The sequence below is a fragment of the Procambarus clarkii genome, chromosome 62 (genome assembly GCF_040958095.1).
Source record: "Procambarus clarkii isolate CNS0578487 chromosome 62, FALCON_Pclarkii_2.0, whole genome shotgun sequence".
In the NCBI taxonomy this organism is placed as follows: domain Eukaryota; kingdom Metazoa; phylum Arthropoda; class Malacostraca; order Decapoda; family Cambaridae; genus Procambarus; species Procambarus clarkii.
Window position 1 is genome coordinate 5,871,873 of NC_091211.1, and position 26,733 is coordinate 5,898,605.

At 54.2% G+C, this 26,733-nt stretch overlaps 7 protein-coding genes across 7 annotated transcripts; 3 read left to right on the forward strand and 4 right to left on the reverse strand.

Annotated features, from left to right (window-relative positions):
* Positions 1-494: 494 nt before the first annotated feature.
* Positions 495-1,043, forward strand: LOC138354240 (uncharacterized). Its single transcript, XM_069308129.1, has one exon. It carries the CDS (start codon positions 495-497, stop codon positions 1,041-1,043), a length of 549 nt encoding a protein of 182 aa, XP_069164230.1.
* Positions 1,044-9,543: 8,500 nt separating this feature from the next.
* Positions 9,544-10,065, forward strand: LOC138354241 (uncharacterized). The gene has a single exon (XM_069308130.1). It carries the CDS (start codon positions 9,544-9,546, stop codon positions 10,063-10,065), a length of 522 nt encoding a protein of 173 aa, XP_069164231.1.
* Positions 10,066-11,199: 1,134 nt separating this feature from the next.
* LOC138354242 (uncharacterized) lies at positions 11,200-12,120 on the reverse strand. Its single transcript, XM_069308131.1, has one exon. The coding sequence runs from the start codon at positions 12,118-12,120 to the stop codon at positions 11,200-11,202; it is 921 nt and encodes a 306-aa protein (XP_069164232.1).
* A 1,878-nt stretch (positions 12,121-13,998) lies between these two features.
* On the reverse strand, positions 13,999-14,883 carry LOC138354243 (furin-like protease 2). The gene has a single exon (XM_069308132.1). The coding sequence runs from the start codon at positions 14,881-14,883 to the stop codon at positions 13,999-14,001; it is 885 nt and encodes a 294-aa protein (XP_069164233.1).
* A 1,250-nt stretch (positions 14,884-16,133) lies between these two features.
* On the forward strand, positions 16,134-16,727 carry LOC138354244 (uncharacterized). Its single transcript, XM_069308134.1, has one exon. It carries the CDS (start codon positions 16,134-16,136, stop codon positions 16,725-16,727), a length of 594 nt encoding a protein of 197 aa, XP_069164235.1.
* On the reverse strand, positions 16,724-17,383 carry LOC138354245 (uncharacterized). Its single transcript, XM_069308135.1, has one exon. The coding sequence runs from the start codon at positions 17,381-17,383 to the stop codon at positions 16,724-16,726; it is 660 nt and encodes a 219-aa protein (XP_069164236.1).
* Positions 17,384-18,942: 1,559 nt separating this feature from the next.
* On the reverse strand, positions 18,943-19,548 carry LOC138354246 (uncharacterized). The gene has a single exon (XM_069308136.1). The coding sequence runs from the start codon at positions 19,546-19,548 to the stop codon at positions 18,943-18,945; it is 606 nt and encodes a 201-aa protein (XP_069164237.1).
* Between the last annotated feature and the right edge of the window lie 7,185 nt (positions 19,549-26,733).

The following is a 26,733-nucleotide window of genomic DNA, read 5'->3' on the forward strand; positions in this document are numbered from 1 at the left end:
CAGCCATGAGATGTGTGGCGTTGCCATCCTCCACAGCCATCTTACATGTGACACAGCAATCCTCCACAGCCATCAGACGTGAGGCACAGCCATCTTACATGTGGCGCAGCCATCCTCCACAGCCATCAGACGTGTGGCGCAGCCTTCCTCCACAATCATCTTACATGTGGCACAGCATTCCTCCACAGCCATCGGACGTGAGGCACAGCCATCTTACATGGGGCGTAGCCATCCTCCTCAGCCATGAGACGTGTGGCGCAGCCATCCTCCACAGCCATCAGACGTGTGGCGCAGCCATCCTCCACAGCCATCAGATGTGTGGCACAGCCATCATCCACAGCCAAATAACATGAGGCGCAGCCAACCTTCACAGCTATCAGACGTGTGTCTCAGCCATCCTCCACAGCCATCTTACATGTGACACAGCAATCCTCCACAGCCATCAGACGTGAGGCACAGCCATCTTACATGTGGCGCAGCCATCCTCCACAGCCATGAGATGTGTGGCGCTGCCATCCTCCACAGCCATCTTACATGTAGCACAGCAATCCTCCACAGCCATCAGACGTGTTGCACAGCCATTAACCACTGCCATCAGACGTGTGGCACAGCCATCCTCCACAGCCATCAGAAGTGTGGCACATCAATCCTCCACAGCCACCAGACGTGTGGCACAGCTATCCTCCACAGCCATCTTACATGTGGCGCAGCCATCCTCCACAGCCATCAGATGTGTGGCGCAGCCGTCCTCCACAGCCATCAGACGTGTGGCGCAGCCATCCTCCACAGCCATCAGATGTGTGGTGCAGCAATCCTCCACAGCCATCAGACGTGTGGTGCAGCCATCCTCCACAGCCATCAGACGTGTAGTGCAGCCATCCTTCACATCCTTTAGACGTTTGACGCAGCCATCCTGCACAGCCATCACACATGTGGCACAGCCATCCTTCACAGCCATCAGACGTATGGCACAGCAATCCTCCAAAGCCATCAGACATGTGGCGCAGCCATCCTCCACTGTTGGAAAATCCGACACCAATTAATAATATCATACAGACAGATAATATTGCTGCCATTGTATAAACAAGTTACCCCATAGAAAATGTAACTTGTAGTGGAATTTTTCGTCTATAGAAAACGGGATATCATTACCACATACTATTATAAATTCACCATCTATTATGGTGGGAATTATTCTTAAATACATTAGTCTTTGGACTTTACCATCATAAAAACATCTCATATAAATTAACTTAATTATCAATATCAAAATAGAGTAAATGGGACCCTTCTGTCACTTACTGTCATCTGGACAATGTAGGCCAGTAGTGTCAGTGAGGAAGGAGTGGTCAGGCATTTTTATTGTTTAAGACCAGAGTCGTTGGAGCTAGTAACTGCTCCTATAAATTCTCTTGGACGAAGTGTGACTAAGAAAAGAGTAGTGGTCTTTCATCATCAACATGCTGTCAGCAAATACAAGGAAGGTGTCTTTCCGAAACCCGTTTATCGAAACCCGTTGACATAAATGGCCACAAATGATTGTGGCTATTTATGTCAGGTAGATATTGGGTGAGCCGGTTACATCACAAATGATCGACTCAAACAAGGTAATTAAGCCTTGGTCTTTATGGTTCAATGTACAGTGTTTTCTCTGATATAGCTGTCATATTTTAGGATTCTGGCTTCATAGCTAGCGCCCTTTTGACAGGTCAAGACGAGGAAGCATGCTTTGTGTATCAGTTACCAGGGTGATGGAAGCTACCTCACACGAGGAAAATTTGGTGTCTACATCCTAGTTATACCTGGTGGACTAAGGCCTGCTGTACAATAAAATAAGGAACCTCTTCAATGTTTAACAATATATGTAGTGTAATACTGTAGTTTTATTGGCTGCATATATATAAATTCAATATAAACCCCCCCTAATGTTTAGAGGATCGATTTATGAGATAATTGCAGAAATACAGTGCGCTTAACATCATACAAATTGCAATCGAAGAATATAAATTAATGTAAATATAAATTCTATATAAATTCATATAAATTAAATAACTATAAATCTCACAGGTCGGTTCCCACATCCACAGCCATCACACATGTGGTGCAGCCATCATCCACAGCCATCAGACATGTAGCGCAGCCATCCTCCACAGCCATCAGACGTGTGGCGCAGCCATCCTCAACAACCATCTTACATGTGGCACAGCAATCCTCCACAGCCATCAGACGTGAGGCACAGCCATCTTACATGTGGAGCAGCCATCCTCCACAGACATCACACGTGTGGCACAGCCATCGTCCACAGCCATCTTAAATGTAGCACAGCAATCCTCCACAGCCATCAGACATATGGCACAGCAATCCTCCAAAGCCGTCAGACGTGTGGCACAGCCATCCTCCACAGCCATCAGACGTGGGGCGCCGCCAGCCTCCACAGCCATCTTACGTGTGGCGCAGCCATCCTCCACAGCCATCAGACGTGTGGCACAGCTATCGTCCACAGCCTTCTTACATGTGGCGCAGCCATCCTCCACAGCCTTCAGACGTGTGGCACAGCCATCCGCCACAGACATCAGACGTGTGGCGCAGCCATCCTCCACAGCCATCAGACGTGTGGCACAGCCTTCCTCCATAGCCATATAACATGAGGCGCAGCCATCCTTCACAGCTATCAGACGTGTGTCGCAGCCATCCTCCACAGCCATCTTACATGTGGCACAGCAATCCTCCACAGCCATCAGACGTGATACACAGCCATCTTACATGTAGCGCAGCCATCCTCCACAGCCATGAGATGTGTTGCACAGCCATCCTCCACAGCCATCAAACATGTGGCACAGCCATCCTCCACAGCCATCAGAAGTGTGGCACACCAATCCTCCACAGCCATCAGACGTGTGGCACAGCTATCCTCCACAGCCATCTTACATGTGGAGCAGCCATCCTCCACAGCTATCAGACGTGTGGCGCAGCATCCTCCACAGCCATCAGACGTGTTGTGCAGCCATCCTCCACAGCCATCAGACGTGTGGCGCAGCCATCCTCAACAGCCATCACACATGTGGCACAGCCATCCTCCACAACTATCAGTCGTGTAGCGCAGCCATCCTCCACAGCCATCAGACGTGTGGCGCAGCCATCCTCCACAACTATCTTACATGTGGCACAGCAATCCTCCACAGCCATCATACGTGAGGCACAGCCATCTTACATGGGGCGCAGCCATCCTCCACAGTCATGAGAGGTGTGGCGCATCCATCCTCCACAGCCTTCTTACATGTAGCACAGCAATCCTCCACAGCCATCAGACGTGTGGCACAGTCATCTTCCACAGCCATCAGACGTTTGGCGCAGCCAGCCTCCACAGCTATCAGACGTGGGGCACAGCCATCCTCCACAGCCATCTTACATGTGGCGCAGCCATCCTCCACAGCTATCAGACGTGTGGCGCAGTCATCCTCCACAGCCATCTTACATGTGGCACAGCAATCCTCCACAGCCATCAGACGTGTTGCACAGCCAACCTCCACAGCCATCAGACGTGTGACACAGCCATCCTCCACAGCGATCACACATGTGGCACAGCCATCAGACGTGGTGCACAGCCATCCTCCACCGCCATCAGACGTGTGGCACAGCCATTCTCCACAGCTATCCTACATGTGGCACAGACATCATCCACAACCTTCAGACCTGTGGCACAGCCATCCTCCACAGACATCTCACATGTGGCGCAGCAATCCTCCACAGCCATCAGACGTGTGGCAAAGCCATCCTCTACAGCCATCACACGTGTGGCACAGTAATCCTCCACAGTCATCACACATGTGGCACAGCCATCCTCAACCGCCATGAGACGTGTGGCACAGCTATTCTCCACAGCCATCAGACGTGTGGCACACTAATCCTCCACAGTCATCACACATGTGGCACAGCCATCCTCCACAACCTTCATACCTGTGGCACAGCCATCCTCTACAACTTTCAGACCTGTGGCACAGCAATCCTCCACAGCCATCAGACGATTGGCGCTGCCATCCTCCACAGCCGTCGGACGTGTAGCGCAGCCATCCTCCACAACCATCTTACATGTGGCATAGCAATCCTCCTCAGCCATCAGACGTGAGGCACAGCCATATTACATGGGGCGAAGCGATCCTCCACATCTATGAGACGTGAGGCGCTGTTATCCTCCACAGCCATCTTACATGTAGCACAGCAATCCTCCACAGCCATCAGACGTGTGTGACACAGCCATCCTCCACAGCCATCAGACGTGTGACACAGCCATCCTCCACAGCCATCAGACGTGTGGCGCAGCCGTCCTCCACAGTTATCACACATGTGACACAGCAATCCTCCACAGCCATCTTACATGTAGCACAGCAATCCTTCACAGCCATCAGACGTGTGACACAGCCATCCTCCACAGCTATCAGACGTTGGATACAGCCATCCTCCACAGCCATCTTACATGTGGCGCAGCTATCCTCCACAGTTATCACACATGTGACACAGCCATCCTCCACAGCCATCAGACGTGTGACACAGCCATCCTCCACAGCGATCACACATGTGACATAGCCGTTGGACGTGTGGCACAGCCATCCACCACAGCCATCGGACGTGTGGCACAGCCATCCTGCACAGCCATCACACATGTGGCACAGCCATCCTCCACAGCCATCAGACGTGTAGCACAGTAAACCTCTACAGCCATCAGACGCGTGGCACAGCCATCCTCCACAGCCATCAGACGTGTGGCACAGTAAAAATCCACACCCATCACACATGTGGCACAGCCATCCTCCACAGCCAACAGACGTGTGGCACAGCCATCCTCCACAGTCATCTTATATGTGGCACAGTGTTACGGACCCGAGTCCAGCGTCGGAGCACGGAGCAGTGACGACAACGCCATCTGTGAGTCCGCTCCCGAAACCCACTCCAAATGGACAACGCCATCTAGTGAGGATGGGATATACCGGCCACAGGTGCTGGATTCCCGTCTTAGTCAGCTCATAACGTAGCCGCTGCTGACCTCTGGTGAGGTGGCGCTTAGACAGTGAACGCCATCTATGGAGCAAATAGGTGGACGTTTCTGTCTAAGCTAGTAAGTGAAGTTTCCCAGTGGCCCCATGTAGTATTCCAAGTACTAATGACATATCTGATTGCAGAGTCGACCTGGGACTGCTGTATTGAATGATGGATCAGTCTACCCAAGGCAGTAAAGGTCTCCTCACGAGTCTGCTGAAGAAGCTGTGAGTCACCCTTGGACGAACTCTGTTGAGAGTATTAGCCTGCCTGTAACATGGCAGTATCAGGAAATCGCCTTATCCGGGGCTGGCTGGTGGAAGAGACTAGTCACTGTGGTGCTTAGTGAGGAGAGTGATCAGCGGGATCACACGAGGCTCCTGCCTAGGGCTCGCAACCCTAGTATCGGTCGTGGAGTGGCCTACACAGCGGAGCTGACCGGTACCTGCCAGCTACAGGCTGGATTGTGGTTGAAGGCCTCCACGACGGAGCACCCAGTGGGACTGTGATTTGGCTGGCCTGTGGCCAGGGTAGATTCGCCAAGAGAATCATAGAGGATTCATCGGGGGCCACGGAAGAAAGAACCAGGGCTACCCAAAGTGCGCACCGCGGAGCATCCAGTGTCTTCGGAGGAAGACAACCTTGTACATAATCGTGTAGTAATAACCCCCGTGCGCAAATGTTATATATTTATTTATGGTGGTGGTGAATATATATATAAATCATAACATTTGTATCCCTCCCCCTTTAATTTACCTTGCGTTATGGAACGCACCCCTTGAAAGCCTCCACTAACCTGGGGCCGGATACCCAAACTCTAATACCATCAGAGAAGAACCCAGTTGCGCCCCAGTAGGGCCGTAACACAAAGCCATCCTCCCCTGCCATCAGACGTGAGGCACAGCCATCTTACATGTGGCGCAGCCACCCTCCACAGCCATGAGACGTGTGGCGCTGCCATCCTCCACAGCCATCTTACATGTGGCACAGCCATCCCCCACAGCCATCAGACGTGTTTCACAGCCATCTTCCACAGCCATCAGACGTGTGGCACAGCTATCCTTCACAGCCATCTTTCATATGGCACATCCATCCCCCACAGCCTTCAGACGTGTGGCACAGCCATCCTTCACAGCCATCTTACATGTGGCGCAGGCATCCTCCACAGCAATGAGACGTGTGGCGCTGCCATCCTCCAGAGCCATCTTACATGTAGCACAGATATCCTCCACAGCCATCAGACGTGTTGCACAGCCATCCTCCACAGCCATCAGACGTTTGGCACATCAATCCTCCACAGCCATCAGACGTGTGGCACAGCTATCCTCCACAGCCATCTTATATGTGGCGCAGCCGTCCTCCAAAGCCATCAGACATGTGGCGCAGCCATCCTCCACAGCCATAAGACGTGTTATGCAGCAATCCTCGACAGCCATAAGACGAGTGGCACAGTCATCTTACATGGGGCGCAGCCATCAAACGAGTGACACAGCCATCTTACATGGGGCGCAGCAATCCTCCACAGCCATGAGACCTGAGGCGCTGTCATCCTCCACAGCCATCTTACATGTAGCACAGCAATCCTCCACAGATATCAAACGTGGGGCACAGCTATCCTCCACAGCCATCTTACATGTGGCGCAGCTATCCTCCACACCCATCAGACGTGTGGCACAGTCATCCTCTACAGCCATCTTACATGTGGCACAGCAATATTCCACAGCCATCAGACATGTGGCATAGCCATCCACCTCTGCCATCTTACATGTGGCTCTGCCATCCTCCACAGCCATCACACATGTGACACAGCCATCCTCCACAACGATCACACATGTGAAATAGCCATCGGACGTGTGGCACGGCCATCTGCTATAGCCATCAAACGTGTGGCAAAGCCATCCTAAACAGTCATCACACATGTGGTGCAGCCATCCTCCACAGTTATCGGACGTGTGGCACAGCCATCATGCACATCAGACGTGTGGCGCAGCCATCCTCCACAGCCATCACACATGTTGGGCAGCCATCCTCCACAGCCATCAGACGTATGGCCCAGCAATCCTCCAAAGCCATCAGACGAGTGGCGCAGCCATCCTCCGCAGCAATCACACATGTTGGGCAGCCATCCTCCACAACCATCTTACATGGGGCGCAGCCATCCTCCACAGCCATCAGACGTGTGGCGCATCCATCCTCCACAGCCATCTTCCATGTAGCACAGCAAATCCACCACAGCCATCAGACGTGTGGCACAGCCAGCCTCCACAGCCATCAGAAGTGGGGCACAGCCATCCTCCACAGCCATCTTACATGTGGCAAAGCCATCCTCCACAGCCATCAGACGTGTAGTGCAGCCATCCTCTACATCCTTTAGACGAGTGACGAAGCCATTCTCCACAGCCATCACACATGTGGCGCAGCCATGCCACTGCAACCATCGGACGTGTGGCACAACTATCCTGCACAGCCATCACACATGTGGCACAGCATTCCTCCACAGCCATCAGACGTGTGGCACAGTAATCCTCCACAGTCATCACACATATGGCAAAACCATCCTCCACAGCCAACAGACGTGTGGCACAACCATCCTCCACAGTCATCTTATATGTAGCATAGCCATCCTCCACCGCCATCAGACGTGAGGCACAGCCATCATACATGTGGCGCAGCCATCCTCCACAGCAATGTGACTTGTGGTGCTGCCATCCTCCACAGCCATCTTACATGTAGCACAGCAATCCTCCACAGCCATCAGACGTGTTGCACAGCCATCCTCCACAGGCATCAGACGAGTGTCACAGCCATCCTCAACAACCTTCAGACCTGTGGCACAGCCATCGTCCACAGCCTTCTCACATGTGGCGCAGCAATCCACCACAGCCATCAGACGTGTGGCAAAGCTATCCTCTACAGCGATCTTACATATGGCACAGCCATTCTCCACAGCCTTCAGACGTGTGGCACAGCCAATCTCCACAGCCATCAGACGTGTGGCACAGCCAACCTCCACAGCCATCAGACGTGTGGCGCAGCCATCCTCCACAGCCATCAGACGTGTGGCACAGCCATCCTCCACAGCCATATAACATGTGGCGCAGCAATCCACCACAGCCATCAGACGTGTGGCAAAGCTATCCTCTACAGCGATCTTACATATGGCACAGCCATTCTCCACAGCCTTCAGACGTGTGGCACAGCCAATCTCCACAGCCATCAGACGTGTGGCACAGCCAACCTCCACAGCCATCAGACGTGTGGCGCAGCCATCCTCCACAGCCATCAGACGTGTGGCACAGCCATCCTCCACAGCCATATAACATGTGGCGCAGCCATCTTCCACAGCCATCACACATGTGGCACAGCCATTTGCCACAGCCATCACACATGTAGCACAATCATCCTCCACACCCATCTTACATGTGACGCAGCCATCCTCCACAGCCATCCTCCACAGCCATCAGACGTGTGGCACAGCTATCCTCCACAGCCGTCTTACATGTGGCACCGCCATGCTCCACAGCCAACAGACGTGTGGAACAGACATCGTCCACAGTCATCTTACATGTGGCACAGCCATCCTCCACCGTCACCAGACGTGAGGCACAGCCATCTTACATGTGGCGCAGCCATCCTCTTCAGCCATGAGACGTGTGGCGCTGCCATCCTGCACACTAATCTTACATCTAGCACTGCAATCCTCTACAGCCCTCAGACGTGTTGCACAGCCATCTTTCACAGCTATCAGACGTGTGGCACAGCCATCTTACATGTGGCACAGCAATCCTCCACAACCTTCAGACCTGTAGCACAGCCATCCTCCACAGCCATCTCATGTGTAGCGCAGCAATCCTCCACATCCATCAGACATGTGGCAAAGCCATCCTCTACAGCCATCTTACACGTGGCGCAGCTATCCTCCATAGCCTTCAGACGTGTGGCACAGCCATGCTCCACTGGTATCAGACGTGTGGCGCAGCCATCCTCCACAGCAATCAGACGTGAGGCACAGCAATCCTCCACAGTTATCAGACGTGTGGCAAAGATATCCTCCACAGCCATTTTACATGTTGCGCAGCCATCCTCCACAGCTGTCAGACGTGTGGCGCAGCAGTCTTCCACAGCCATCAGACGTGTTGTGCAGCAATACTCGACAGCCATAAGACGTGTGACGCAGCAATCCTTGACAGCAATCAAACGAGTGGCAAGGCAATCCTCCACAGTCATCAGATGTGAGGCGCAGCCATCCTCCACAGCCATCAGACGTGTAGCGCAGCCATCCTCCACAGCCATCAGACGTGTGCCGCAGCCATTCTCCAGAAACATCAGACGTGAGGCGCAGGTATCCTCCACAGCCATCAGACGTGTGCCGCAGCCATCCTCCTCAGTCATAAGACGTGTAGTGCAGCCATCCTCTACATCCTTTAGACGTGTGACGAAGCCATCCTCCACAGCTATAACACATGTGGCACAGCCATTATCCACAGCCATCCTCCACTGCCATCAGACATGTGGCGCAACCATTCTCCCACAGCCATCACACATGTAGCACAGCCATCCTCCACAGCTATCAGACGTTTGTCACAGCTATCCTCCACATCCATCTTACATGTGGCGCAGCCTTCCTCCACAGCTATCAGAAATGAGGCGCAGCCATCCTTCACAGCGATCACACATGTGGCACAGCCATCCTCCACAGTCATCCTACATGTGGCGCAGCCATCTTCCACCGCCATCACACATGTGGCACAGCCGTCCTCCACAGCCATCAGACGTGTGGCACAGCCATCCTCCACAGCCATCTTACATGTATCACACCCATCCTCCACAGCCATCACACATGTGGCAAAGCCATCCTCCACAGCCATCTTACATGTGGCGCAGACATCCTCCACAAAGAGCAGACGTGTGGCACAGCATTCCTCCACAGTCATCTTACACGTAGCTCAGCCATCCTCCACAGGCATGAGACGTTTGGCACAGCCATCAGACGTGTGGCGCAGCCATCCTCCACAGCCATCAGACGTGTAGCGCAGCCATCCTCTACAGCCATCAAACGTGTGGCGCAGCCATACTCCACAGCAATCGAACATTTGGCACAGCAATTCTCCACAGCCATCAGATTTGAGGCACAGCCATCTTGCATGTGGCGCATCCATCCTCCACAGCCATCTTACATGTGGCGCAGCAATCCTCAACAGCCATCAGAAATGAGGCGCAGCCATCCTCCACAGCCATCAGACGTGTTGCGCGGCCATCCTCCACTGCCATAAGACGTGTGGCGCAGCCATCCTCCACATCCATCAGACGTGTGGCCCAGTCATCCTCTACAGCCATCTTACATGTGGCACACCCATCCTCCCAAGCCATCACACATATGGCACAGCCATCCTCCACAGCCATCTGATGTGTGTCACAGCCATCCTTCACAGTCATCACACATATGGCACAGCCTTCCTCCACAGCCATCAGACATGTGTCGCAGCCATCCTCCTCAGCCATAACATATGTGGCACAGCCATCCTCCACAGACATCAGACGTGTGACGCAGCCATCCTCCACAGCTATCACACATGTGTGACAGCCATCCTCCACAGTCATCACACATGTGGCACAGCCATTTGCCACAGCCATCACACATGTAGCACAATCATCCTCCACACCCATCTTACATGTGACGCAGCCATCCTCCACAGCCATCCTCCACAGCCATCAGACGTGTGGCACAGCTATCCTCCACAGCCGTCTTACATGTGGCACCGCCATGCTCCACAGCCAACAGACGTGTGGAACAGACATCGTCCACAGTCATCTTACATGTGGCACAGCCATCCTCCACCGTCACCAGACGTGAGGCACAGCCATCTTACATGTGGCGCAGCCATCCTCTTCAGCCGTGAGACGTGTGGCGCTGCCATCCTGCTCACCAATCTTACATCTAGCACTGCAATCCTCTACAGCCCTCAGACGTGTTGCACAGCCATCTTTCACAGCCATCAGACGTGTGGCACAGCCATCCTTCACAGCCATCTTACATGTGGCACAGCAATCCTCCACAACCTTCAGACCTGTAGCACAGCCATCCTCCACAGCCATCTCATGTGTAGTGCAGCAATCCTCCACATCCATCAGACATGTGGCAAAGCCATCCTGTACAGCCATCTTTCACGTGGCGCAGCTATCCTCCACAGCCTTCAGACGTGTGGCACAGCCATGCTCCACTGGTGTCAGACGAGTGGCGCAGCCATCCTCCACAGCAATCAGACGTGAGGCACAGCAATCCTCCACAGTTATCAGACGTGTGGCAAAGATATCCTCCACAGCCATTTTACATGTTGCGCAGCCATCCTCCACAGCTGTCAGACGTGTGGCGCAGCAGTCTTCCACAGCCATCAGACGTGTTGTGCAGCAATACTTGACAGCCATAAGACTTGTGACGCAGCAATCCTTGACAGCAATCAAACGATTGGCAAGGCAATCCTCCACAGTCATCAGATGTGAGGCGCAGCCATCCTCCACAGCCATCAGACGTGTGGCGCAGCCATCCTCCACAGCCATCAGACGTGTGCCGCAGCCATTCTCCAGAAACATCAGACGTAAGGCGCAGGTATCCTCCGCAGTCATAAGACGTGTAGTGCAGCCATCCTCTACATCCTTTAGACGTGTGACGAAGCCATCCTCCACAGCTATAACACATGAAGCACAGCCATCCTCCACAGCTATCAGACGTCTGTCACAGCTATCCTCCACATCCATCTTACATGTGGCGCAGCCTTCCTCCAAAGCTATCAGAAATGAGGCGCAGCCATCCTTCACAGCGATCACACATGTGGCACAGCCATCCTCCACAGTCATCCTACATGTGGCGCAGCCATCTTCCACCGCCATCACACATGTGGCACAGCCGTCCTCCACAGCCATCAGACGTGTGGCACAGCCATCCTCCACAGCCATCTTACATGTAGCACACCCATCCTCCACAGCCATCACACATGTGGCAAAGCCATCCTCCACAGCCATCTTACATGTGGAGTAGACATCCTCCACAGAGAGCAGACGTGTGGCACAGCATTCCTCCACAGTCATCTTACACGTAGCTCAGCCATCCTCCACAGGCCTGAGACGTGTGGCACAGCCATCAGACGTGTGGCGCAGCCATCCTCCACAGCCATCAGACGTGTAGCGCAGCCATCCTCCACAGCCATCAAACGTGTGGCGCAGCCATACTCCACAGCAATCGAACATTTGGCACAGCAATTCTCCACAGCCATCAGACTTGAGGCGCAGCCATCCTCCACAGCCATCAGACGTGTTGCGCTGCCATCCTCCACTGCCATAAGACGTGTGGTGCAGCCATCCTCCACATCCATCAGACGTGTGGCACAGTCATCCTTCACAGTCATCACACATATGGCACAGCCTTCCTCCAAAGCCATCAGACATGTGTCGCAGCCATCCTCTTCAGTCATAACATATGTGGCACAGCCATCCTCCACAGACATCAGACGTGTGGCGCAGCCATCCTCCACAGCTATCACACATGTGTGACAGCCATCCTCCACAGCTATCACACATGTGGCACAGCCATTTGCCACAGCCATCACACATGTAGCACAATCATCCTCCACACCCATCTTACATGTGACGCAGCCATCCTCCACAACCATCCTCCACAGCCATCAGACGTGTGGCACAGCTATCCTCCACAGCCGTCTTACATGTGGCGCAGCCATCCTCTCCAACCATCAGACGTGAGGCACAGCAATCCTCAACAGCCATAAGACGTGTGATGCAGCAATCATCGGCAGCCATCAGACGAGTGGCACAGCATTCCTCCACAGCCATCAGACGTGTGGCGCAGCCATCCTCTACAGCCATCAGACGTGTGGCGCAGCCATCCTCCACAGCCATCAGACGTGTGGCGCAGCCATCCTCCTCAGTCATAAGACGTGTAGTGCAGCCATCCTCTACAACCTTTAGACGTGTGACGAAGCCATCCTCCACAGCTATCACACATGTGGCACAGCCATCCTCCACAACCATCCTCCACAGACATCAGATGTGAGGCGCAGCCATCCTCCACAGCCATCAGACGTGTGGTGCAGTCATCCTCTACAGCCATCAGACGTGTGGCGCAGCCATCCTCCACAGCCATCAGACGTGTGGCGCAGCCATCCTGTGTGGCGCAGCCATCCTCCACAGCCATCAGACGTGTGGCGTAGTCATCCTCCACACCCATCTTACATGTGGCACAGCAATACTCCACAGCCATCAGATGTGTGGCACAGACATCCTCCACAGCCATCTAACATGTGGCACAGCCATCCTCCACAGCTATCACATATGTTGCACAGCAATCCTCCACAGCAATCAGACGTGTGACGCAGACATCCTCCACAGCTATCACACATGTGGCACAGCCATCGGAGGTGTGGCACAGCTATCTTCGACAGCCATCAGACGTGTGGCAAAGCCATCCTCCAAAGTCATCACATATGTGGCGCAGCCATCCTCCACAGCCTTCGGACATTTGGCACAGCCATCCTCAACAGCAATCACACATGTTGCACAGCCATCCTCCACAGCCATCAGACTTCTGGCACAGTATTCCTCCACAGCCATCACACGTATGACACAGCCATCCTCCACAGTCATCTTACATGTTGCACAGCCACCCTCCACCGCAGTCAGACGTATGGCACAGCTATTCTCCACAGCCATCTTACATGTGGCACAGTCATCCTCCACATTATTCAGACCTGTGGCACAGCCATCCTCCACAGCCATCTCACATGTGGCACAGCCACCCTCCACAGCAATCAGAAGTTTGGCGCAGCCATCCTCCATAGCAATCAGACGTGTGGCGCAGCCATCCTTCACAGCTATCAGAAGTGTGGCGCAGCCATCCTCCACACCCATATAACATGTGGCGCAGCTATCCTCCACAGCTATCAGACGTGTGGCTCAGCCATCCTCCACAGCCATCAGACGTGTGACGCAGCCATCTTCCACAGACATCAGACGTGTGGCACAGCCATCCTCCACTGCCCTCAGACGTGTAACGCGGCCATCCTCCACAGCCTTTAGACGTGTGACGCAGAAATCCTGAACAGCCATAACACATGTGACACAGCCATCCGCTACAGCCATCAGACGTATGGCACAGCCATCATCCACACCCATCAGACGTGAAGCACAGCCATCCTCCACAGCCATCACAAATGTGGCACAGCTATCCTCCACAGCCATCAGACATGTGTCACAGCCATCCTCCACAGCCATCTTACATGTAGCGCAGCCTTTCTCCACAGCCATCAGACATGTGGCCCAGCCATCCTCCAAAGCGATCACACATGTGGAACAGCCCTCCTCCACAGCCATCAGACTTGTGGCGCAGCCATCCTTCGCAGCCATCACACATGTGGTGCAGCCATCCTCCACTGCCATCACACATGTGGCACAGCCATCCTCCACAACCATCACACATGTGGCACAGCCATCCTCCACAGCTATCACAAATGTGGCACAGCTATCCTCCACAGCCATCAGACGTGTGACACACCCATCTTCCAAAGCCGTCTTACATGTGGCACAGCCATCCTCCAAAGTCCTCTCACATGTGGCACAGCCATCCTCAACAGCCATCAGACGTGTGTCGCAGGAATCCTCCACAGCCATCAGACGTGTAGCACAGCCATCACCCACAGCTAGATTACATGTGGCACAGCAATCCTCCACAGCCATCAGACGTGTGGCACAGCCATCCTTCACACTCATCACACATGTGACACAGCCATCGGACGTGTGGCACAGCCATCCTCTACAGCCATTGACGTGTGGCACAGCCATCCTCCACCGCCATCAGACGTGTGGCACAGCCATCCTCCACAGTCATCAGACGTGTGCACAGCCATCCTCCACAGCCATCTTACGTGTGGCACCCCCATTCCTCTACAGCCATCACACATGTGCCACCTATCCGCCACAGCCATCAGACGTGTGGCACAGCCATCCACCTCAGTCATCACACATTTGACACAGTCATCGGACGTGTGGCACAGCCATCCTCTACAGCCATTGACGTGTGGCACAGCCATCCTCCACACTAATTGGACGTGTGGCACAGTCATCCTCAGCAGCCATCACACATGTGGCACAGCCATCTTACATGTGGCACACCCATCCTCCACAGCCATCATACATGAGGCAAAGCCATCCTCCACAGCCATCTTACATGTCGTGCAGACATCCTCCACAGCAATCAGACGTGTGGCACAGCCATCCTCAACAGCCATCTTACATGTGGCACACACATCCTCCACAGCCATCACACATGAGGCAAAGCCATTCTCCACAGCCATCTTACATGTCGTGCAGACATCCTCCACAGCCATCAGACGTGTGACACAGCATTCCTTCACAGTCATCTTACATGTAGCTCAGTCATCCTCCACAGGCATGAGACGTGTGGCACAGCCATCAAACGTGTTGCGAAACTTTCCTTCACAGCCATCAGACGTGTAGCGCAGCCATCCTCCACAGCCATCAGACGTGTGGCGCAGCCATACTCCACAGCCATCGTACATGTGGCACAGCAACTCTCCACAGCCATCAAACTTGAGGCACAGACATCTTGCATGTGGCGCATCCATCCTCCACAGCTATCTTACATGTGGCACAGCAATCCTCAACAGCCATCAGAAATGAGGCGCAGCCATCCTCCACAGCCATCAGACGTGTTGCGCTGCCATCCACCCCTGCCAAAAGACGTGTGGCGCAGCCATCCTCCACATCCATCAGACGTGTGGCACAGTCATCCTCTACAGCCATCTTACATGTGGCACACCCATCCTCCCCAGCCATCACACATATGGCACAGCCATCCTCCACAGCTATCAGACGTGTGGCACAGCCATCCTTCACAGTCATCACACATATGGCACAGCCTTCCTCCACAGCCATCAGACATGTGTCGCAGCCATCCTCCACAGACATCAGACGTGTGGCGCAGCCATCCTCCACAGCTATCACACATGTGTGACAGCCAACCTCCACAGCCTTCACACATGTGGCACAGATATCTGCCACAGCCATCACACATGTGGCACAGACATCCTCCAAATCCATCAGACGTGTGGCACAGCCATCCTCCACAGCTATCTTCCACAGCCATCACACATGTGGCACAGCCATTTGCCACAGCCATCAAACATGTAGCACAATCTTTCTCCACACCCATCTTACATGTGACGCAGCCATCCTCCACAGCCATCAGACGTGTGGCACAGCTATCCTCCACAGCCGTCTTAAATGTGGCGCAGCCATCCTCTACAAACATCAGACGTGAGGTACAGCCATCCTACACGGCCATAAGACGTGTGACGCAGCAATCCTCGACAGCCATCAGACGATTGGCACAGCATTACTCCACAGTCATCAGATGTGAGGCGCAGCCATCCTCCACAGCAATCAGACGTGTGGTGCAGCCATCCTCTACAGCCATCAGACGTGTGGCGCACCCATCCTCCACAGCCATCAGACGTGTGGCGCAGCTATCCTCCACAGCCATCAGACGTGTGGCGCATCCATCCTCCTCAGTCATAAGACGTGTAGTGCAGCCATCCTCTACATCCTTTAGACGTGTGACGAAGCTATCCTCCACAGCTATCACACATGTGGCACAGCCATCCTAAACTGCCATCAGATGTGAGGCGCAGCCATTCTCCACAGCCATCACACATGTGGCACAGCAATCCTCCACAGCCATCAGACGTTTGTCACAGATATCCTCCACATCCATCTTACATGTGGCGCAGCCTTCCTCCACAGCTATCAGACATGAGGCGCAGCTATCCTCCACAGCGATCACACATGTGGCACATCCATCCTCCACAGCCATCAAATGTGTGGCGCAGCCATCCTCCGCAGCCATCACACATGTGGCACAACCATCCTCCACAGTCATCCCATATGTGGCGCAGCCATCCTCCACAGCCATCACACATGTGGCACAGCAATGCTCCACAGCCATCAGACGTGTGGCACAGCCATCCTCCACAGCCATCACACATGTAGCACAGCCATATTCCACACCCATCTTACATGTGGCGCAGCCATCCTCCACAGCTATCAGACGTGTGGCACAACTATCCTCCACAGCCATCTTACATGTGGCGCAGCCATCCTCTACAAGTATCAGACGTGAGTCACAGCCATCCTCCACAGCCATCAGACGTGTGGCGCAGCCATCCTCCACAGCCATCAGACGAAGGGGCGTAGTCATCCTCCACACCCATCTTACATGTGGCACAGCAATTCTCCACAGCCATCTAACATGTGGCATAGCCATCCTCCACAGCTATCACATATGTTGCTCAGCAATCCTCCACAGCCATCAGACGTGTGACGCAGTCATCCTCCACAGCTATCACACATGTGGCACAGCAATCGGAGGTGTGGCACAGCTATCTTCGACATCCATCAGACGTGTGGCAAAGCCATCCTCCACAGTCATCACTAATGTGGCGCAGCCATCCTCCACAGCCATCGGACGTATGGCACAGCCATCCTCAACAGCAATCACACATGTTGCACAGCCATCCTCCACAGCCATCAGACGTGTGGCACAGTAATCCTCCACAGCCATCACACGTATGGCACAGCTATCCTCCACAGTCATCTTACATGTGGCACAGTCACCCTCCACAATATTCAGACCTGTAGAACAGACATCCTCCACAGCCATCTCACATGTGGCACAGCCATCCTCAACAGCAATCACACATGTTGCACAGCCATCCTCCACAGCCATCAGACGTGTGGCACAGTAATCCTCCACAGCCATCACACGTATGGCACAGCTATCCTCCACAGCCATCTCACATGTGGCACAGCCATCCTCCACAGCCATCTGAAGTTTGGCGCAGCCATCCTCCACAGTCATCAGACGTAAGGCACAGCCATCCTCCACAGCCATATTACATGGGGCGCAGCCATCCATCACAGCTATCAGAAGTGTGGCGCAGCCATCCTCCACAGCCACATAACATGTGGCGCAGCCATCCTCCACAGCCACATAACATGTGGTGCAGCCATCCTCCACAGCCATCAGACGTGTGGCTCAGCCATCCTCCACAGCCATCAGACGTGTGGCGCAGCCATCCTCCACAGCCATCAGACGTGTGGCGTTGCCATCCTCCACAGCCGTCAGACGTGTGGCACAGCCATCCTCCACAGCCCTCAGACGTGTAGCGCGGCCATCCTACACAGCTATTAGACGTGTGACGCAGCCATCCTCCACAGCCATAACACATGTGACACAGCCATCCTCCACAGCTATCAGACGTATGGCACAGCCATCATCTACACCCATCAGACGTGAGGCACAGCCATCCTCCACAGCTATCACACATGTGGTATAGCCATCCTCCACAGCCATCTTACATGTAGCGCAGCCTTCCTCCACATCCATCAGACATGTGGCCCAGCCATCCTCCACAGCGATCACACATGTGGAACAGCCATCCTCCACAGCCATCAGACGTGTGGCGCAGCCATTCTTCGCAGCCATCACACATGTGGCACAACCATCCTCCACAGCCATCACAAATGTGGCCCAGCCATCCTCCACAGCCATCACACATGTAGCCCAGCCATCCTCCACAGCCATCAGACGTGTGGCACAGCCATCCTTCACAGCCATCTTACGTGTGGCATACCCATCCTCTACAACAATCACACATGTGGTGCAGCCATCCTCCACAGCCATCACACATGTGGCACAGCCATCACACATGTGGCACAGCCATCCTCCACAGCTATCACAAATGTGGCACAGCTATCCTCCACAGTCATCAGACGTGTGACACACCCATCCTCCAAAGCCATCTTACATGTGGCACAGCAATCCTAAACAGCCATCAGAAATGAGGCGCAGCCATCCTCCACAGCCATAAGACGTGTTGCGCTGCCATCCTCCACTGCCATAAGACGTGTGGCGCAGCCATCCTCCACATCCATCATTCGTGTGGCACAGTCATCCTCTACAGCCATCTTACATGTGGCAAACCCATCCTCCCCAGCCATCACGCATATGGCACAGCCATCCTCCACAGCCATCAGACGTGTGGCACAGCCATCCTCCACAGTCATCACACATATGGCACAGCCTTCTTCAACAGCCATCAGACATGTGTCGCAGCCGTCCTCCTCAGCCATAACACATGTGGCACCGCTATCACCCACAGACATCAGACGTGTGGCGCAGCCATCCTCCGCAGCTATCACACATGTGTGACAGCCATCCTCCACAGCCTTCACACATGTGGCACAGCTATCTGCCACAACCATCTCACATTTGGCACAGCCATCCTCCACAATTCTCAGACGTGTGGCACAGCCATCTTCCACAACCATCACACATGTGGCACAGCCATTTGCCATAGCCATCACACATGTAGCACAACCATCCTCCACACCCATCTTACATGTGGCGCAGCCATTCTCCACAGCCATCAGACGTGTGGCACAGATATCCTCCACAGCCGTCTTTCATGTGGCGCAGCCATCATCTAACCCATCAGACGTGAGGCACAGCAATCCTCCACAGTCATCAGATGTGAGGCGCAGCCATCCTCCACAGCCATCAGACGTGTGGCACAGCCATCCACCTCAGTCATCACACATGTGACACAGTCATCGGACGTGTGGCACAGCCATCCTCTACAGCCATTGACGTGTGGCACAGCCATCCTCCACACTAATTGGACGTGTGGCACAGTCATCCTCAGCAGCCATCACAAATGTGGCACAGCCATCTTACATGTGGCACACCCATCTTCCACAGCCATCATACATGTGGCGCAGACATCCTCCACAGCCATCTTACATGTCGTGCAGACATCCTCCACAGCCATCAGACGTGTGACACAGCATTCCTTCACAGTCATCTTACATGTAGCTCAGTCATCCTCCACAGGCATGAGACGTGTGGCACAGCCATCAGACGTGTTGCGCAACTTTCCTTCACAGCCATCAGACGTGTAGCGCAGCCATCCTCCACAGCCAGCAGACGTGTGGTGCAGCCATACTCCACAGCCATCGTACATGTGGAACAGCAACTCTCCACAGCCATCAAACTTGAGGCACAGACATCTTGCATGTGGCGCATCCATCCTCCACAGCCATCTTACATGCGGCACAGCAATCCTCCACAGCCATAAGACATGTGACAAAGCCATCCTCTACAGCTATCTTACACGTGGCGCAGCCATCCTCCACAGCCTTCAGAAGCGTGGCACAGCCATGCTCCACTGGTATCAGATGTGTGGCGCAGCCATCCTCCACAGCAATCAGACGTGTGGCACAGCCATCCTCCACAGCCGTCAGACGTGTGGCGCAGCCATCCTCCACAGCCATCAGACGTGTGGCGTAGTCATCCTCCACAACCATCTTACATGTGGCACAGCAATACTCCACAGCCATCAGATGTGTAGCACAGACATCCTCCACAGCCATCTAACATGTGGCACAGCCATCCTCCACAGCAATCAGACGTGTGACGCAGACATCTTCCACAGCTATCACACATGTGGCACAGCCATCGGAGGTGTGGCACAGCTATCTTCGACAGCCATCAGACGTGTGGCAAAGCCATCCTCCAAAGTCATCACATATGAGGCGCAGCCATCCTCCACAGCCTTCGGACATTTGGCACAGCCATCCTCAACAGCAATCACACATGTTGCACAGCCTTCCTCCACAGCCATCAGACTTCTGGCACAGTAATCCTTCACAGCCATCACACGTATGGCACAGCCATCCTCCACAGTCATCTTACATGTAGCACAGCCACCCTCCACCGCAGTCAGACGTATGGCACAGCTATTCTCCACAGCCATCTTACATGTGGCACAGTCATCCTCCACATCATTCAGACCTGTGGCACAGCCATCCTCCACAGCCATCTCACATGTGGCACAGCCATCCTCCACAGCAATCAGAAGTTTGGCGCAGCCATCCTCCATAGCAATCAGACGTTTGGCGCAGCCATCCTTCACAGCTATCAGAAGTGTGGCGCAGCCATCCTCCACACCCATATAACATGTGGCGCAGCTATCCTCCACAGCTATCAGACGTGTGGCTCAGCCATCCTCCACAGCCATCAGCCGTGTGGCGCAGCCATCTTCCACAGACATCAGACGTGTGGCGCAGCCATCCTCCACAGCCCTCAGACGTGTAACGCGGCCATCCTCCACAACCTTTAGACGTGTGACGCAGAATTCCTGAACAGCCATAACACATGTGACACAGCCATCCGCCACAGCCATCAGACATATGGCACAGCCATCATCCACACCCATCAGACGTGAAGCACAGCCATCCTCCACAGCCATCACAAATGTGGCACAGCTATCCTCCACAGCCATCAGACAGGTGTCACAGCCATCTTACATGTAGCGCAGCCTTCCTCCACAGCCATCAGACATGTGGCCCAGCCATCCTCCAAAGCGATCACACATGTGGAACAGCCCTCCTCCACAGCCATCAGACGTGTGGCGCAGCCATCCTTCGCAGCTATCACACATGTGGCACAACCATCCTCCACAGCCATCACAAATGTGGCCCAGCCATCCTCCACAGCCATCACACATGTGGCCCAGCCTTCCTCCACAGTCATCAGACGTGTGCACAGCCATCCTCCACAGCCATCTTACGTGTGGCACACCCATCCTCTACAGCAATCACACATGTGGTGCAGCCATCCTCCACTGCCATCACACATGTGGCACAGCCATCCTCCACAGCCATCACACATGTGGCTCAGCCATCCTCCACAGCTATCACAAATGTGGCACAGCTATCCTCCACAGCCATCAGACGTGTGACACACCCATCCTCCAAAGCCGTCTTACATGTGGCACAGCCATCCTCCAAAGTCCTCTCACATGTGGCACAGCCATCCTCAACAGCCATCAGACGTGTGTCGCAGGAATCCTCCACAGCCATCAGACGTGTAGCACAGCCATCACCCACAGCTAGCTTACATGTGGCACAGCAATCCTCCACAGCCATCAGACGTGTGGTACAGCCATCCTCCACAGCCATCACACATGTGGCTCAGCCATCCTCCACAGCTATCACAAATGTGGCACAGCTATCCTCCACAGCCATCAGACGTGTGACACACCCATCCTCCAAAGCCGTCTTACATGTGGCACAGCCATCCTCCAAAGTCCTCTCACATGTGGCACAGCCATCCTCAACAGCCATCAGACGTGTGTCGCAGGAATCCTCCACAGCCATCAGACGTGTAGCACAGCCATCACCCACAGCTAGCTTACATGTGGCACAGCAATCCTCCACAGCCATCGGACGTTTGGCACAGCCATCCTCTACAGCCATTGACGTGTGGCACAGCCATCCTCCACCGCCATCAGACGTGTGGCACAGCCATCCTCCACAGTCATCAGACGTGTGCACAGCCATCCTCCACAGCCATCTTACGTGTGGCACACCCATCCTCTACAGTCATCACACATGTGCCACCTATCCGCCACAGCCATCAGACGTGTGGCACAGCCATCCACCTCAGTCATCACACATGTGACACAGTCATCGGACGTGTGGCCCAGCCATCCTCTACAGCCATTGACGTGTGGCACAGCCATCCTCCACACTAATTGGACGTGTGGCACAGTCATCCTCAGCAGCCATCACACATGTGGCACAGCCATCTTACATGTGGCACACCCATCCTCCACAGCCATCATACATGTGGCGCAGACATCCTCCACAGCAATCAGACGTGTGGCACAGCCATCCTCAACAGCCATCTTACATGTGGCACACCCATCCTCCACAGTCATCACACATGAGGCAAAGCCATCCTCCACAGCCATCTTACATGTCGTGCAGACATCCTCCACAGCCATCAGACGTGTGACACAGCATTCCTTCACAGTCATCTTACATGTAGCTCAGTCATCCTCCACAGGCATGAGACGTGTGGCACAGCCATCAGACGTGTTGCGAAACTTTCCTTCACAGCCATCAGACGTGTAGTGCAGCCATCCTCCACAGCCATCAGACGTGTGGCGCAGCCATACTCCACAGCCATCGTACATGTGGCACAGCAACTCTCCACAGCCATCAAACTTGAGGCACAGACATCTTGCATGTAGCGCATCCATCCTCCACAGCTATCTTACATGTGGCACAGCAATCCTCAACAGCCATCAGAAATGAGGCGCAGCCGTCCTCCACAGCCATCAGACGTGTTGCGCTGCCATCCACCCCTGCCATAAGACGTGTGGCGCAGCCATCCTCCACATCCATCAGACGTGTGGCACAGTCATCCTCTAAAGCCATCTTACATGTGGCACACCCATCCTCCCCAGCTATCACACATATGGCACAGCCATCCTCCACAGCTATCAGACGTGTGGCACAGCCATCCTTCACAGTCATCACACATATGGCACAGCCTTCCTCCACAGCCATCAGACATGTGTCGCAGCCATCCTCCACAGACATCAGACGTGAGGCGCAGCCATCCTCCACAGCTATCACACATGTGTGACAGCCAACCTCCACAGCCTTCACACATGTGGCACAGCTATCTGCCACAGCCATCACACATGTGGCACAGACATCCTCCAAATCCATCAGACGTGTGGCACAGCCATCCTCCACAGCTATCTTCCACAGCCATCACACATGTAGCACAATCTTTCTCCACACCCATCTTACATGTGACGCAGCCATCCTCTACAAACATCAAACGTGAGGCACAGCCATCCTACACGGCCATAAGACGTGTGACGCAGCAATAATCGACAGCCATCAGACGATTGGCACAGCATTACTCCACAGTCATCAGATGTGAGGCGCAGCCATCCTCCACAGCAATCAGACGTGTGGTGCAGCCATCCTCTACAGCCATCAGACGTGTGGCGCACCCATCCTCCACAGCCATCAGACGTGTGGCGCAGCTATCCTCCACAGCCATCAGACGTGTGGCGCAGCCATCCTCCTCAGTCATAAGACGTGTAGTGCAGCCATCCTCTACATCCTTTAGACGTGTGACGAAGCTATCCTCCACAGCTATCACACATGTGGCACAGCCATCCTCCACTGCCATCAGAGGTGAGGCGCAGCCATTCTCCACAGCCATCACACATGTGGCACAGCAATCCTCCACAGCCATCAGACGTTTGTCACAGATATCCTCCACATCCATCTTACATGTGGCGCAGCCTTCCTCCACAGCTATCAGACATGAGGCGCAGCTATCCTCCACAGCGATCACACATGTGGCACATCCATCCTCCACAGCCATCAAATGTGTGGCGCAGCCATCCTCCGCAGCCATCACACATGTGGCACAACCATCCTCCACAGTCATCCCATATGTGGCGCAGCCATCCTCCACAGCCATCACACATGTGGCACAGCAATGCTCGACAGCCATCAGACGTGTGGCACAGCCATCACACATGTAGCACAGCCATATTCCACACCCATCTTACATGTGGCGCAGCCATCCTCCACAGCTATCAGACGTGTGGCACAGCTATCCTCCACAGCCATCTTACATGTGGCGCAGCCATCCTCTACAAGTATCAGACGTGAGGCACAGCCATCCTCCTCAGCCATCAGACGTGTGGCGCAGCCATCCTCCACAGCCATCAGACGAAGGGGCGTAGTCATCCTCCACACCCATCTTACATTTGGCACAGCAATTCTCCACAGCCACCAGATGTGTGGCACAGCCATCCTCCACAGCCATCTAACATGTGGCACAGCCATCCTCCACAGCTATCACATATGTTGCACAGCAATCCTCCACAGCCATCAGACGTGTGACGCAGTCATCCTCCACAGCTATCACACATGTGGCACAGCAATCGGCGGTGTGGCACAGCTATCTTCGACAGCCATCAGACGTGTGGCAAAGCCATCCTCCACAGTCATCACTAATGTGGCGCAGGCATCCTCCACAGCCATCGGACGTATGGCACAGCCATCCTCAACAGCAATCACACATGTTGCACAGCCATCCTCCACAGCCATCAGACGTGTAGCAAAGTAATCCTCCACAGCTATCACACGTATGACACAGCTATCCTCCACAGTCATCTTACATGTGGCACAGTCACCCTCCACCGCCATCAGACGTGTGGCACAGCTATTCTCCACAGCCATCTTACATGTGGCACAGTCATCCTCCACAATATTCAGACCTGTAGAACAGCCATCCTCCACAGCCATCTCACATGTGGCACAGCCATCCTCCACAGCCATCTGAAGTTTGGCGCAGCCATCCTCCACAGTCATCAGACGTAAGGCACAGCCATCCTCCACAGCCATATTACATGGGGCGCAGCCATCCTTCACAACTATCAGAAGTGTGGCGCAGCCATCCTCCACAGCCACATAACATGTGGCGCAGCCATCCTCCACAGCCACATAACATGTGGTGCAGCCATCCTCCACAGCCATCAGACGTGTGGCTCAGCCATCCTCCACAGCCATCAGACGTGTGGCGCAGCCATCCTCCACAGCCATCATACGTGTGGCGCAGCCATCCTCCACAGCCATCAAACGTGTGGCGCAGCCATCCTCCACAGCCCTCAGACGTGTAGCGCGGCCATCCTACACAGCCATTAGACGTGTGACGCAACCATCCTCCACAGCCATAACACATGTGACACAGCCATCCTCCACAGCTATCAGACGTATGGCACAGCCATCATCCACACCCATCAGACGTGAGGCACAGCCATCCTCCACAGCTATCACACATGTGGTATAGCCATCCTCCACAGCCATCTTACATGTAGCGCAGCCTTCCTCCACATCCATCAGACATGTGGCCCAGCCATCCTCCGCAGCGATCACACATGTGGAACAGCCATCCTCCACAGCCATCAGACGTGTGGCGCAGCCATTCTTCGCAGCCATCACACATGTGGCACAACCATCCTCCACAGCCATCACAAATGTGGCCCAGCCATCCTCCACAGCCATCACACATGTAGCCCAGCCATCCTCCACAGCCATCAGACGTGTGGCACAGCCATCCTTCACAGCCATCTTACGTGTGGCACACCCATCCTCTACAACAATCACACATGTGGTGCAGCCATCCTCCACAGCCATCACACATGTGGCACAGCCATCCTCCACAGCCATCACACATGTGGCACAGCCATCCTCCACAGCTATCACAAATGTGGCACAGCTATCCTCCACAGTCATCAGACGTTTGACACACCCATCCTCCAAAGCCATCTTACATGTGGCACAGCAATCCTAAACAGCCATCAGAAATGAGGCGCAGCCATCCTCCACAGCCATCAGACGTGTTGCGCTGCCATCCTCCACTGCCATAAGACGTGTGGCGCAGCCATCCTCCACATCCATCATTCGTGTGGCACAGTCATCCTCTACAGCCATCTTACATGTGGCAAACCCATCCTCCCCAGCCATCACGCATATGGCACAGCCATCCTCCACAGCCATCAGACGTGTGGCACAGCCATCCTCCACAGTCATCACACATATGGCACAGCCTTCTTCCACAGCCATCAGACATGTGTCGCAGCCGTCCTCCTCAGCCATAACACATGTGGCACAGCTATCACCCACAGACATCAGACGTGTGGCGCAGCCATCCTCCGCAGCTATCACACATGT

Coding starts and splice junctions, on each gene's coding strand:
- LOC138354240 (XM_069308129.1), top strand. CDS start 495: ATGAGATGTGTGGCGCTGCCATCCTCCACAGCCATCTTACATGTAGCA.
- LOC138354241 (XM_069308130.1), top strand. CDS start 9,544: ATGTGGCGCAACCATTCTCCCACAGCCATCACACATGTAGCACAGCCA.
- LOC138354242 (XM_069308131.1), bottom strand. CDS start 12,120: ATGACTGTGGAGGAATGCTGTGCCACACGTCTGCTCTCTGTGGAGGAT.
- LOC138354243 (XM_069308132.1), bottom strand. CDS start 14,883: ATGGCTGTGCCACACGTCAATGGCTGTAGAGGATGGCTGTGCCACACG.
- LOC138354244 (XM_069308134.1), top strand. CDS start 16,134: ATGTGGCACAGACATCCTCCAAATCCATCAGACGTGTGGCACAGCCAT.
- LOC138354245 (XM_069308135.1), bottom strand. CDS start 17,383: ATGGCTATGCCACATGTTAGATGGCTGTGGAGAATTGCTGTGCCACAT.
- LOC138354246 (XM_069308136.1), bottom strand. CDS start 19,548: ATGGCTGTGGAGAATGGCTGCGCCACATGTAAGATGGGTGTGGAGGAT.